Source organism: Cebus imitator, unplaced genomic scaffold, assembly GCF_001604975.1.
Source record: "Cebus imitator isolate Cc_AM_T3 unplaced genomic scaffold, Cebus_imitator-1.0 Scaffold3, whole genome shotgun sequence".
NCBI lineage: Eukaryota > Metazoa > Chordata > Mammalia > Primates > Cebidae > Cebus > Cebus imitator.
The window spans coordinates 13536986-13552822 of NW_016107318.1; the positions used below are offsets into that span (position 1 = coordinate 13536986).

Here is a 15837-nt window from a genome sequence, read left to right on the forward strand (position 1 = left end):
TTTTTTCTTTGTTTTTTTTTTTTTTTTCTTTTTGTTATTTATTTTTTTTTTTTTTTTCCTTCTGGTTACAGAGGATCATGCTCTGTTACCCAGGCTGGAGTACAGTAGTGTGATCACAGCTCACTGCATTCTAGAATTCCTGGGCTCAAGAGATCTTTCTGCCTCAATCTCCCAAGTAGCTGGAACTGTAGGCATGCACTATTATGCCTGGCTCTTTTTTTATTTCTTTGTAGATACAGGGTGTCACTATGTTGCCTAGGCTGGCTTCAAACTCCTTGCCTCAGGTGATCTTCCCACCTTAGCCTCCCAAAGTGCTAAGATATAGGCATGAGCCACCATGCTCAGCCATTGAAAAGTTTTAAAAAGGATTTAAATATAATCGAATTCTTATGTTTTTAACTGTAAAAATCATTGTCCTCATTTTTAAACTGAGGCTGCTTATCACTTTATCCCAATACTTAATGCAATGCTACCTGGAAATTACTGATGTTCTAATTTGTATACAACCTTAGCTTTTTAAATTCACATCTTTTAATATGTTTCTAGATGATACATACCTTTTCTCGGTGTGTTCTATGCTGTGCTGAAGAAGTGGATCTTGATGAGCTTCTTGCTGCAAGATTAGTTTCTTTCTTAATGGATCATCATCAGGAAGTTCTTCAAGTACCCTCTTACTTACAGACTGCAGTGGAAAAACATCTTGACTACTTAAAAAAGGGACATGTAAGTATTGTAAGTCTTAAAATTCTCTGCAATAGTCAGTCGCAAGTGGCAAATTCATCTCAAAGTAGCTTAATGAAAAAGGAAGACTTTATCAGCTCCCATAAACAACCTCTAAAAGTCAGGAATGTAGACAGTATCTGGGACTCAAATAGCTATATGACTCTTTCTGTCTCCTCCATCTCTTATTTCTGTTTTGATCCTGTGTTTGACAATGGCCCCTTCACATGATGAGGAATATGGCTAGTTGAAGTTCATGAGTTTACAGCTTTACCTTTGCAATTCAGAGGAAAAAAAGTCATTCCTCCATCTCCAATTTTAAAAGCTCTAGATATAGTCTCTTAACCTAGTTGGGATTAAATATGCATTCTTTAGGTTGTCAAGAGTAGGATAGAGATAAGGCCTTACTCTGGCTCTGCAAAGTTTAAAGGAGAATTTGTTCTTCACAAAAGGTAAAGGTAGAGGGGATAAGATGGGAAGGAACTATTAAAAGAAGGAGAGAAGGAATACTGAGCAGCCAAAATAACAGACATCTACTGTATTCTGTCTTTGGCTGCCCAACAAGTGTTTTTTTCCCATAAATACCATTCTAATATTGTCCTGGCTTATAACTATCTCCTAGAATTTCTTTTTCTTATTAGCAGATGTTAGAGGCTCTGCCTAGGTCCCCAAGCCTCAAAAAACAATAAATGAAAACTAAAAATATTTCATTTCAGTAAATATGCTGATCATCTACTACCTGCACTGTCAGAACATTAAAGTCATAAGATGAATTAGAATAACACTTGATTGTTATTTTATAGTTAAAAGAATAAAATCCATAGTTAATAGTAATAATTATAATACCTGTCTTTATTTAATGCTTATTGTGTGCTAAGCCCTTTTATGTACATTTTCTTATGTAATTTCCATGCTAATGATGAAGAAACAGACTAAGAAAAGTTAAATTGTTGAATGCTACAAACCAAGTAGATTATGGAACTGGGGTTTAGAACCCACTGACTTCAACTCCACTACTGCATAATACATAGTTTTCTTAATGTGCTGAATGTTTGATTGGTGGTAAATTATTAGGTGCTAGATCTCATCAAAAGAATACTCTTTATCATATAAGAACATGACCAGGATTAACAGAGTTGTATCATTTTGTTCACTACAGATTGAAAATCCTGGAGATGGACTATTTGCTCCTTTGCCAACTTATTCATACTGTAAGCAGATTAGTGCTCAGGAGTTTGACGAGCAAAAAGTTTCTACCTCTCAAGCTGCAATTGCAGAACTGTTAGAAAATATTATTAAAAACAAGAGTTTGCCTCTAAAGGAGAAAAGGAAAAAACTAAAACAGGTAAGAGAATAGCAAGTTCTCAATCATGTAAATATTTTCTAATGTGCTGTTCCTGGTTGTTAATAACATTTAGAATCTATTTTCTATTTTAATATTTTAGATTTTAAGTTAGAGGTATATAGACTATATATTATGATGTCTCGTATATGTGCATTAACCTAAAACATGTGAGTACCTACCTGATTTTGTTGTTCATCCTGAATTTTAAAATAATACCAACAATAATAATGTATATTCTCTTTTATTACTAGTATTTTATATAATTATAGCTTGTATTAGCCTGGGAAAGCAATTATAAAGTATGAATATGTATCACAGAGTGACTCATCACTATGTTTTAGAATTTTTAGCTCTAAAAGCCCAGTAGCCACATGATTCTGCCACTTCCAATTCTAAGTCTGAGACAGTCAAAGAAATGTGAATACTAGATGCCTGTGTCTTTCATAGGTTTTACCAGTGACAAAGAGGATCTGGAATTTAGGGGTAGAATTAACATCAGAAGAAAAAGAATCCTAGAATGTTAATGAGATCTAAGAGATCTTACAGTGTACCTTTCACATATGAGAAGAGAGAGGGAAAGGCAAGGATAAAAATGAAAGGTTACTAATCTCTATAATACTTCTTTGAGAAAGACACTGAATTCTTATAAAATGTTGAGCACTGCTTCAGCTGGGGAAATAATGTTAAATACCTTCTAATTTCTCACCTAATTTTTAAGTTTCAGAAGGAATATCCCTTGATATATCAGCAAAAATTTCCAACCACGGAGAGTGAAGCAGCACTTTTTGGTGACAAACCTACAATCAAGCAACCAATGCTGATTTTAAAAAAACCAAAGTTTCGTAGTCTAAGATACTAACTGAATTAAAAATTATGTAATAACTTGTGGAACTTTGATAAATGAAGCCATATCTGAAAATGTAGCTACTCAAAAGGAAGCCTGTTATTAATAAGGTATTTCTAAACAAACACATTGTGTAAGGAAGTGCCAAAATAGTTGTTTTTCAATGTGAGACTACTAGGAAACTAACTAGATCTCAACTGAAAGCACATAAAAGTAGGTGGTACCAAATACTTTTTGTTTTTGACACAGCTGTTCGATAAGGCTATCATGATGTGTGCTAAGATTTTATTTACGTGAATTTTGAAAACTGAGCTGTGTTCATCAAGATTAAACTATAATTCTGTTTTTAAAAGAAAACATATTCATATGTGCAAGTTCTGAAATACTAGCTAATGGATTAGTTGTTTGGGGTTACTTCTTTGTTTCTAAGTATAAGAATGTGAAGAATATTTGAAAACTCAATGAAATAATTCTCAGCTACCAAATGTTGCACTCTTTTGTATGTTCTTTTTCCACTTTTGATCTATTTATGTATATGTATGTATTTTTAAAATATGTGTATATTTTGTCAGATTTGGTTTTGCCTTTAATAGTATCCCCAACTGCTTCAGTTATTCATTTGTTCAATATATATATATATATATATTGAATTCTTATTTTCATAATCTATTAGAAGATGGGGATATAAAAGAAGTATAAGGCAATCATATATTCATTCAAAAGATATTTATTTAGCAACTGCTATGTGCCTTTCATTGTTCTAGATATTCAGAGACAATGATAAATAAAACACAAAAATCTCTTCCCTAAGGTATTTATTTTCTAATCAAGGGAGATACACCCATCAGATGCTTAAAATAACAACACTGCCCACTGAAATCAGGGCATATAGAATCATTCAGCTAAAGACTGACTTCGATGATTATGAAACAGGTCTCTAAGCTAGTGGTTTTCAAACTGGTACACATTAGACTCACCTGAGGAGTTTTAAAACAGCCTATATGCCCAGGGTCTACCTTATACCAACTAAATCTGAATTTTAGGGGTGTTATATAGGGATTAGTATTTTTTTTAATCTAGGTGATTCCAATGTTCAGCCAGCTCTGAGAATCAATGTCCTAAATGCTTGTTATAAACATTTATATAAGTGCCAAGATAGTGGCACATTGATTTTATTTTTTCATTGGAAGAAAATGTCCACCTGACAATTACAAATGCCTCTCATCTTAAAAACAAGGTTCTTCAGGTTTCTGCCTGATTGACTTGGTGCAAACTTGAAGCAAATTGCCTTCTATTTTTTACTCCAAGATTGTTTACTACCTATTCCTTAGGTGTAAAGAAATATATATTGCCTGGGTTGTAATAAAATCTTAATGTTTAATGACTATTCTCATTTCTCAATGTAATTTCATACTATTTCTCTATAAAATGATAGTGTTCCATTTAACTTTACTGATTTTTATTAAAAATCCTGGACAGAAAGTTATAAATATGTCTTTATCCTAGTACTCTGGCTATAAAATTATTAAACCAAATCGAATTCTAAGGCATTTGTATCTTAAAACCTTTTTGGTTTATAGATATATAAAATGTCGATTATGTTGCAATTCGAGATTAAAATTACCTTGGTTTTGTAACAATTTAATTTTGCTTTTGTATTATTGACATTAAATATATAAATCATAAAGGCAGGAAACTTTCGTGTGTGTTAATGTGCATGCAATTGAGATTACAAAATATATGGCACAATGCTTTAATAACATCAACTCTCCAGTGAGGTTTGAATCCTGCTGTGCTATTAACTGGCTAGTAAACTCAGACAAGTTACTTAACTTCTCTAAGCCCCAGTTTTCTTATCTATAAAATGAAGATTATAATAGTACCTCTCTTTTAGGATTGTGAAGATTAGTAGGATAATGTATTTAAAGTGTTTAGCAGTGTCTCACACAGAATAAGCAGTCTATAAATATTAGCTATTACTAGAATCACCTAGGATTATAGCACTAGAAGAGATAGCAAAAATGCAGTTCTTTATGTTACTTTGGACAGACATGGACCAAAACAAAATTATGAACAATTGATGAGTCTTACTATTTTTCATTATGAGACAAAAGTTCTGATTATACCTACTGGCTGAAAATTTTTGATCTATTTGAGGGAAAAATTGATGAGGAAGGAAGGGATGGATATCTTCAGAAGGGCTTCGCATAAGCTGGAGCAATGGACATTCCATTCTAACAAAGAGTAAGTTCAAATAGAGATGAGTTGACTGGTAGATTTGGTAGTAGTTGCATGTAGAAATTCTCTTCTGATTGCTTTTGCTTTCTCAGCATATAAGAATCAAAATCAACTACAAGTAAAGAGAGGATGGGGAATATGTTGCACATTTTAAGAGAGAAAGTGGGAAAAAGTCTAATTCTGAGAATGCACAGGTTACACCAGATCAAATGATGTCTGGTTATTCTACAAATTGTAGTTCTTATCCCAGAACTTACTGCCTCCACCATATTTAATATCCCCTTCTAATTGGTATCACGTAATGGCCCACTCTTCTCATGTTATCCAGTTGTGTGGCATTTAGTAATGGAAAGTACATGGAATTTCCCCCTGACTTACCTTTCTGTCCTTGGGAATCTTAAACTTTGAATCTCCTCATCTATAAAATGTGAATTAAAGTATCTACCTAACCAAGTTGTGATTGTAGTGGAAAAGAGGCAATATATTTAAATATTGAACTTAGCAAGCCCATGCTCAATTTTTATGTTCTTTCCTCTTGCTTTGTATTGAGTTTAAGATCTCTACTGATTAAAATGCTTTTGCTATCAAGTTTCTGTTCTTGTATCTCACAATATATTTTCTACTCTATCAGTGGTAATATTTTTTTACCTCATTTTTGGTGAAATTAAAGATGGTTATGGAATTGTATATCATGGTACTATATACCACCAAGAGATATACTACCCTTTGATTTTGAAAGTGAGGAGGTGGTGGAGGGGTGTTGTTGAAGTATTTCTGGTAAAAAAAAATGAAGGATAACTAGTTTTGGTATTAAATTGAATTGAAAGAAATAAAATCATCCCACCAAAATAAATTTAACACTTCTAAATACAATAATTATAAATAATAAATACAGACTTACGTATTTACTCAGAATCAACTTTTATTAATTAAGGATTTTTTACTTTCTCGGCACTAGGAGAAACATGTTAGTTGTTTTTATGTCTTCTGAAAACCTCTCAGAATGTGTACTGAGGAAACAGAATTTATAAGACAAGTGAAAGTATTGTTGACTTCTGCCCCTTATAAAAACTGAAAATTTTTCTACCAAAGCCTAGCTTCATGTATATTAGTAGACCTCCAAATTGTACTTTTTTACCATAGGCAACTAGTAAATGTTACAAAATATATGAAACAACTCTTTTCAGACATTGGACTACAGGTAATGCAGGGCTATGATTCCCAAGAGAGGGAAAAGACGTGATGAGCTTTAGGATTTCCCCAGATTATTGCCTAGAGGCAGTTGCCAGCAGAGGAACCAAAATAAAACCCGGTGGTCTCACTGTATGGAGAAACCAAAGATGACTCAGTTCAGAATGACTCCGGGAGATGCAAAGAAAAAGAGCGCCAGAGATCTGCATAGTAGTCCTCCCTAGAGGTTTTTGTTGAGTATTAATTAGAATGAGGTAAAGAAAATGACTTGAGTAGTATGTAACAAAGCCAAGGAACAAATGACTGGAAAGCAGTAAGCAGTTCCTGGGCCTTACAGGGCCAAGAATAGTTTGCATTTTCATCACCAGAATGGAGAGTACTTGGAATACATAGAACATTGGGTGGCATCCTCAAAATGGTTGTGCTTTAGTAGCAGGGCCAAATTAGTTTTAGAATAAAAGCTGCTATGGATTTACTCTAACATTTAAAAGCAAGCCTTAAAATGTTCCAATTGGTCTTCAAGTAACACTGTGTGCCAGAACAAAGTTTCCCACTTAAGAAACAACAAAATCTAGCATTCAGCAACGTTGAATCTCCAAACAAAAATCACAATGTTGATCATCCAAACAAAAATTACCAGACATGCAAAGAGACAGAAAATATGACACAGAGCCAGTAGAAAAATGAATCAACCGAAACATACCCAAAAATGCCAGAGGTAATGCAATTAACAGGCAAACTTCCAAATACTTATTATAAATGTAATACTCTAGAATAAAAAGGAAATCAGAAATAAATAGAAAAGGAAGACATAAAAAAGATCCAAACAAAACTTCAAGAAATGAAAAATGCAATATCCAAATTGAAAAATGTATGTGGAATGAGATTAAGATAAAATTAGATATAGCAGAAGACAGGTTGGTGAATTCAAAAATAGCAGTAGAAACTGAAATAATGTACAGAGAAAACAAAGCAAAAAAATGAACCTCTGAGCTGTGTAAAAATATGAAACGTTAGTGTGCAATTGGAGGCTGAGAAGGAGAGAAGAAAGAGAACACAAAGTTATTGGCCAAAAATAATGACTTATTTTCTCTAAATGTGATGAAAAACATAAGCTCACAAAAGCTAAAGTAACCCCAAGCAAAAAAAACAAAATCAAGTTGTAGAAAACTAGTGACAAAAAGAAAAATCTTAACAGTAGCCAGAGACAAAACATATATAGAGAAACAAAACGTAAGAATGAAGATTGATTTCTTGTCAAAAACTATGCAATCTGGAAAACGATTGAGTTATAGGTTATTGTAGGTTTGCTAACTTGGCTGGGAGTTGATGTCAGCTTCTTAGGACTATTCCTAGTTTTGTCTTAGGTCATGTTCCCCACAATACTGAGGCAAATATTTGTGTTTATGAGGTTTACTTGGGAACAACATTTGTAAGAAAGTGGTGGAGGTAGGATGGGGCAAAAGAAAAAAATAACCAAAATGCAGTCATGATACAGGCCTCAGCTGATCCCACGGGGGGCCCTGGAGCTGTGATGACTTTTCAGAATTGTCCCAAATTAAGAGATGGGGCTGGGTCTTTCACCTTCATATAAACCAGTCAATGAATATGGGCTGATCCTGCGGAAGAGATGTAACCTTGGTAAGGCAGGTCCCTTTAGCCAAGCATAGTTCCTAAAGAGGAATGTAGCCAATATTCCTGACAGGTGGGGGAATAAATGACTCAACACTGAAAGGATCTGTGCAGAACACCCACGTTCACTACAAGGGATCCCTAGCATTAAAACTAAAAAAAATAAATAAAATTTAAAAAGGGTTTGTGTTAACATGTAAGAGACAGACAGAGGAATGAGAACAATGGTTTTGGCTATCTTAAAATTTAGTATTTATTCTTAATACTAAATTGAGATATTAATTTAATAAATACTAATTTATTCTTAATACTGAATTGGAAGTTAAATCACCTATAATCTTATTATCCATATACAACCCTATGAAAATCTTGAAGTATTCTATCTCCAGAACTTTATATCTCTTAACTACTCAAGAGAATACCTTTTTGTCTTCTAAAGCTTATATGATTAGCTAGGGTTAAATATTTGCAATAACTTTTCTTGAAAATTAATAACACTAAAAATACAGTGATAAAACACCTGCCATTTTTGTTTATTACATACAATGTCTCAGGCTTTTGTATTCATGTGTTTTCATTAGCTTTCTGATTTATAACTCGGAAATTCCAAAGAGTGCTTTCATCTTTAAATCTGAGCAGTCACAATCTGTCTTCTGATTCCTCAGCAATCTGATTTGTCAGGCAGCACCTTATGCCCAAGCAAATAATATGAATCTCTTTCTCTTCTCCAACTTAGTTGATCTTCACGTGCCCCATCCACACAGACTTATGTTCTACCTTTTACTGGATTGAAATGCTACTAAACATTACTTGTTCATTAAGCTAAAAATTAAATTTTAGCATCAACCATAAATTGGTACAATTACATGAATTATAAATTACTCAAATATTGGTTAAAATTTAACTTTTGGAATCAGTGTTGGATAATTCCTCAAATAATTATGCATTTTTTTTTAAAAAGTGACTCGCAGGCAGCAGTGCCATCTTCAGGCCTCCTCTGATGTAGCTCTTTTTAGTTTGTGGAAATCTCTTAAAAGGGATTTGGCTCTCCCAACTATGGCTTTATAATGTCAAATACAAAGCGATGTCAACCACAAATTTTAAAAGGGTGAATTTACAGGTACAGATCTCTGATAGAAATTTTTTAACCAATAAGCTAATATTGACTGTCTATATTTATAATCAAAATATCAAACATAATGTACAGCATCTGGAATATATATAGAATGAGTATGAATTTGGGGATCACACAGAACTGTGTTCTTCAGGCTCTATTACTTACCAGCTGTGTAAAACCTTTAAAATGTCACTTAAACTTACTGAGATGCAGGCATTTTATTTATAATATGGGGGTAATCTTTTCTTCGTTAGATGAGTTTGAGAGTTCAAATGAGATAACATGTATAAAGTACCTAGTACGGAATGTGCATACAATATGCCTTTAATTTATAATAGTGCCCTTTCCCTTAAAACAGAAATATCTCTAGACCATTTATTGCTTTTGTACCCAGAAAATTTTAAAGTTGTAAACATATCATCACCCTTTTACAGAAAACAGAGTATGAAGGAACCGTCTCCCTAGAAAACTTATTCATCTCTTTTCATTCTGATGTCTTTTACAATTTAGCTATAGATATACATGTTAATACCTGCATGAAATATTACTGTAAGATATTTATAAGAAATTGATAAATAGTAGCTACTGAATTTTGGAGCTATAAAAGGGTCTTATTTCTTAATGTATATATCCTTGGTATTATTTTAATTTCAATCATATGCAACATTACTTTTGAAAATAAAAACACTAAAAAAATAAACACCTAGAAAGAAAAATATATGAGACTATTCTTACATTTAAAATGCCAGGCCTGCATGGTGGCTAATGCCTGTAGTCCCAGCACCTTGGGAGGCTGAGACAGGCAGATTGCTTGAACCCAGGAGTTCAAGACCAGTCTGTGCAACATGGCGAAACCCCATCTCTACAAAACATACAACAGTTAGCCCAGTGATGCAGGCCTGAAGTTCCACCTACTTGGGATGCTGAACTGGGAGGATCACTGAGCCCAGGGAAGTTAGGTTGGAGTAAGCCATGATCGTACCACAGCACTACAGCCTGGGCAACAGAGTGAGACCCTATCTAAAATATACATATACATATATATTATGTGTGTGTATATATATATATATATATATATATATATATATATAATTATCCCTCCCTATCTAATTTTTGCTTATAACAAGATTGAAAAAAGAAAGTTTAATAAAGCAATTCGGATTTTGTATAAACTTCCCTTGAAATCATAAAATATACTCTTAAGGGAATCTGTAAACAAGTTTCCTCAAAATTGATTAGAATAAACTACCTATAATTCTCTCAGGAAGCAGAGGCTGAGCTAGACATATTTAACTGCTAGCTCTTTGTCATGCTGTAGACAGTGGTTTCTTCTATTTGCAGACTTTTTAACAAAGCACTCTGCGTTGGAGTGAGCCTACCATCTATTTGGAAAACTAACATATGGTTACCTTGGTATACGCTACAAGAAGACAAGATTCTTTACCTAACTAACAAAACACCTAAGCCATATTACATGTATTAGTCATACTATGAAGATGCAAACATTCCAGGTTAGGCTAGAAGAGATACAGTAAAATCTGTGCTATCTGGAAGATATAGGGTAGAATAATTGGTAAATAATCATCTTACCTGTAGTTTCCAAAGACTCCTGAATCAAATGTATTAGACTTTAATATCTACCGTGTTCTTGCATAGTATATTCACAGTAACAGTCGCCAATCTCTGCCACCCTTTACCCGAGGAAATCAGACTAATTTCTTAGTACTCAGCTGAAGAACCACCTACCCTGCTAAGTGGATCTCCTCCTGGGTGTGTTCCCAAAAGACCCTGTATCTCTGTCCATTACTGAACTTACCACATTTTGTTAAAATATTTGCTTACATGGCTGGCTTCTTCCATCAAACCATGGGCTTCTGGAGAGTAGGAACCTTCTTGTTCATTTTTATTAACTCTAATACCTATCACAGTACCTAGTGAAGTAAATCAAACTATTTCACTCCAAAATATATTTCCTTGAAATATTTTGAGATAGCTGTTCAGCTATCCTGTAAACAGACATAGCCGTAGCAAGCTGTCTTTTGTGGAGGAGATTTACATCTGTAGAGAATCTGCATTGATGCAAGCAGGCCTTCCCTTGTCCAGATCTAGGAAAGATTCACTGAGAGCCAAAACCCTTTAAAGGTCTGAAAGAAACATTTTATATGTTATTGCATAGTATTTTTTAAATTTTCTATGTTATTGCATAGTATTGCATAACTCTTTGAGGGTTACTACCTGTGAAGTTTCATTTATGTAACAAGACCACCTTTGCTAGCCAAACCTCCTCTTCTCTCTCCCATAACGTGTCTTGCCAATATAACCTGATTTAACTACTGTTATCTATTTTGGGCTATGCTCTGAGCTCCTATTTTTTCTGTAACCTCCAGATAGTATATAAGCTTCTGAATTCTATCACTCTGTGACTCTCCCCATGTGTATGCTAATAGATTTACATGCCTTTTCTCCAAGCTGGCTTTTATCATGTGATTTTTCAGCAAAAATTCAGAAGGTGAAGACATTTTCCCTTGGCTCCTACACTAACACATGCTTAGAAGTTACTCAAAGACTGGCGCGGTGGCTCACGCCTGTAATCCCAGCACTTTGGGAGGCTGAGGCAGGCAGATCACGAGGCCAGGAGATCAAGACCATTCTAGCTAACACAGTGAAACTTCGTCTCTACTAAAAATACAAAAAATTAGACAGGGCTGGTGACACACACCTGTAATCCCAGCTACTCAAGAGGCTGAGGCAGGAGAATCACCTGAACCCAGGAGGCAGAGGTTGCAGTGAGCTGATATCATGCTACTGCACTCCAGGGTGGGTGACAGAGTGAGACTCCATCTCAAAAAAAAAAAAAAAAAAAAAGAAAAGATGGTAAATGAAATAAATGGAAGGATAGATTTGTGCCAGGCCTGTGGCACCAAAGTCTGTACATAAGAAAACTTTGAAATGTTTCTGAAAATTCCTCTTTTATAATGTCCTTATTTTGACAAAACCAATCAGATTTTTGATTCCTTAGAAGGAGTCAATCCTCATTATTCATAATTCTATATTTGCAAATTCACCTACTTGCTAAAATGTATATGTAATCCCCCAAACCGATACTTGCAGCATTTTCATGGCTATTCAAAGACATATTCAGAGTGAAATAATATCTGAGTCACTCAACATATACATTTCTCCTCAATGTCAAACAAGGTGATATTTTACCATCTTGTTTCAGCTCTTATGCTGTAAACAAGTCTCCTTTTTGAGGTGTGTTTAATGCCATATTTTTCTGCTTTTTGTTGCTCATTTCACTGTCTGAAATGGCCACGAATTCTGGTTCTGAGGTACTGCCTAGTGTCCCTGAGGACAGCCAGGCCAACGTGCTTTACTTACAGAGAAAATGTATATGCTAGATAAACTTCATTCAGGTCTGAGTTAGAGTGCTGTTGGCTGTGAGTTTGATGTTAATAAATCAGCAATATACATAAACTAATGTGTCTTTAGATAGAAATAAACATAAAATAAGGTAATGTATTGATTGGTTGATAAAAATGTTGGTCTTATGGAAACCTAATCCTGTGTATCTCCTAGGAGCAAAAGTTCAACATTCACCAATTCAGTGTTTGCAGTGACTTTATAGAACATAACTACTGCAAATAATGAGAATCAATTGTATTACCATATATTTACAAAACAGTGGAGATATCATGGTTGATTTGTTTTTCCTCAATATTTCTATATTTTCCAAATTTATAATCAAGAATATGTACTAATTTTATGCCAAAGAATAAAGTTTTTCAAAATAGAGATATGGTTTGAGATAGCATAGTATGAGTAAAAAGTAATTATGCAGCAATCAGATCTGAGTCTCAGTCACCATTCTGCCACTTACTACCTATGTAACTTTAGAAAAGCTGCTTAACTTTTCATAACCTATTTCCCTATTTGTAAAACCAGGACAACACTATGGGGCCTTATACATAGGATTAGAAACAATATATCTAAGCTATCCAGCTCAATATTTAACATACAATGGACACACAATGAAAAATGCAGGTGTTAATATGATTAACTTTCTCCTAGGATTAAACTATAGAAAATCAAGCCTCAGTGGCTCACACATCTTTGGGCAATCATGACTTTTATCCCAGTTATTATTCCCATTCATAAGCACAAATATGACAGACTCAATGCCTCAGCTTCTCATCCCTTATGTTCATTCTATCTATTATTACTTTCTTTTTAAATAGAGACAGGGTCTCACACTATTGCCTAGGCTGCAGTGCAGTGGTACAATCATAGCTTTCCAACTCCTGGGCTTAAGTGAACCTCTTGCTTCAGCCTCCTGAGTCTCTGGGACCACAGGTGCACACCACCACGCCCGATAAATTGTTGTTTTATTTTTCATATAGACAGGGTCTTGTTATATTGTCCACTCCTGGCCTCAAGTGATCCTGCCACTTCAGCCTCTCAAAGCAATGGGATTACAAGCATGAGTCATCACACTCAGCCTATCAACTGTTTTTGAGTGTTCATGATGTGCAGGAACTATACTAATGTTGATTAAAACAGACAAGGGTCTTGTCTTGGTTCTCGTCATGTTAAAATATGTAATTTAGACCTTTGTAGGAGAATTATAGTGATTTTGACTTCCACTTATAATATACCCTCTTTGAATACTGGGATACAGGGTTAAGGCAATTAACCATAAAATATAGCATGTTCTAAAAAGTGCTTCTTTTCCAAATCAAGTCCCATCAAGTATTTGCTGAGGGACCACCCCAGTTGTTTGTTCTTTAAACTGCTTAATATGTGTGGTATCAGAGTGTTTGATTTTCTTGCAAACAATAATTCTCCAGTGCTTGTTCCACATCCTCCCTTCCTTTGAGAGCTCATGACATTCTCCTCTCTCTTTCTGACAACCCAGGCAGGTTAACCTAGCAATACATTTACACCAGGTTAGTCTGAGATGGCCAACAGGACTGACTAGCGTAAGCATTTAACATTTCTAAAATGGGAACGATTTCTAAAAGGAGTTTTTGAGAGTAACTGAACTCATATCTCAGTTACATTTAATAAGGTTGATTTAACTTGAACATAACTAGTGACAGAATTTATGCTTCTAAAGCCAAGCTACACAGACGGAAGTTCCCCTTGGCCTCCCATGCAGGGAGGGATAGCAATGTGTTTCTGTGTTTCTTTTTACTTCAGTGTTTCTCTGCCAGCCATGATCTGCCCACCTATGTTGCCCTGTTCCTTGGTGAAAGAGCATTTGAAGTGACACTTCCTGTGTTCTCATATTTTGTCCAAGAGGCAGAAAAATTCTCTCCATCTACGGCCCAGTGTCCTCTTGCTGCCATGAACAGAACAGTTTGTTCCCCTCGCCAGTGGGCTGCAGCCCTTCTGCGTTTGTCTATTTGATCTTATCTCAGCTTTTAGGTTGCATTCTGTGTGTCTCTACCTTACGTTGTCAAGTCCTCTCTCAGCATATTGTCTCTGCATCTGTGCTCCACTATGTTGGAAAGACTGTTTACCTTTGGGAAATGATTTTATTTTGCCACCAGAAAACTACTCCTTTCCCCCAAGTGTTTCTTCTCTCACACACCAGTGGATCCCAGGAACAGGACACAGTAAGTAGATTTTCTTCATTCCAGAACATCCTGGGCCATAGCTACACAGCAGGGATCAAAGCAGGCACACATCAAAAGCAGCCCTGCTGAGAAACTCGGCCCTGAAGCTTCAGCGCCTCAGGCTCATTATCCTCACTGCCTGAAAGTCGTGTATATCTCATCTCATCTTTCCCATCTGCTGTTCCTTCTCTACATCCAGCAGAGATCCACTCTTTACTAAACTGTCTTAACAACTCAAGATAAAACTTTCTCCTTCCCTGCCCCCGCTTCTTCCTCTCCTGATTAACTAATAGATAAACAATGTGGATGATACTCACATATTCACCTAACATTTCTTACGCCCTTACTGTGTGCCAGGTACTATGCTAAGTGATGGGGCTAGAAAAATGAATGACACCTTCCCTGTTCTCAAATAGCTTTTTAACTAATGGAGCAAGTAACACCTAAACAGATCTATATAGTATGATGAAGTTGGTGGTAGAGACGGTCACAGGGTCTTTTGAGAGTAAATGAGAGAGGCCCCATTTCTTAGACAAGGTGATGCCCTAGCTGAATATTTTGCTAGACAAAGGGTGTAGAGATGTAGGGAAGGGGAATGGGGGTATATGGCTTGGCAGACAGCTGCAAATCCCACGTGTGGGAAATAGCAGAGGTGTTCCGAGGGAGGGAAGGTAATAGAAGAAGGTCGAGGTTGCTGAAGTATGTAATTGCAGTAGAGAGTTACTAGAGACAGGACTAGGAAGAAAAAACATCATAGAAATTCATTGGGGTCACATTCAAGAACTTCAACTTTATCCTATAAAGATGAGCTTTATGGCTAAGCGTGGTGGCTCACACCTGTATTCCCAGCACTTTGGAAGGCCAAGGCAGATGGATCCCCTGAGGTCAGGAGTTCAAGACCAGCCTGGTCAAGATGACAAAACCTCATCTCTACTAAAAATACAAAAATTAGCTCAGTATAGTGGTGCGGCTGTAATCCCAGCTACTGGAGAGGCTGAGGCAGGAGAATCGCTTGAATCTGGAAGGGGTGGTTGCAGTAAGGTGAGAACATACCACTACACTCCAGCTGGGTGACAGAGTGAGACTCCATCTCAAAGGAAAGAAAAGAAAGAAAGAAAGAGAGAGGGAGGGA

General features: G+C 35.5%; 1 protein-coding gene across 2 annotated transcripts in view; it reads left to right on the plus strand.

The window, feature by feature from the left end:
• Nucleotides 1-5735, plus strand: part of DEPDC1 (DEP domain containing 1) — a 24091-nt gene extending 18356 nt beyond the window's left edge. The window contains exons 10-12 of one of the 2 annotated variants that reach the window (XM_017532154.1): nucleotides 547-723; nucleotides 1880-2065; nucleotides 2784-5735. In XM_017532154.1, coding sequence (XP_017387643.1) covers nucleotides 547-723; nucleotides 1880-2065; nucleotides 2784-2924 — 504 coding nt within the window. In that variant the 3' untranslated portion in view covers nucleotides 2925-5735. The remainder of the gene's footprint in view (nucleotides 1-546; nucleotides 724-1879; nucleotides 2066-2783) is intronic. The other variant, XM_017532158.2, reaches the window with a different exon arrangement.
• The last annotated feature ends 10102 nt before the right edge of the window (nucleotides 5736-15837 follow it).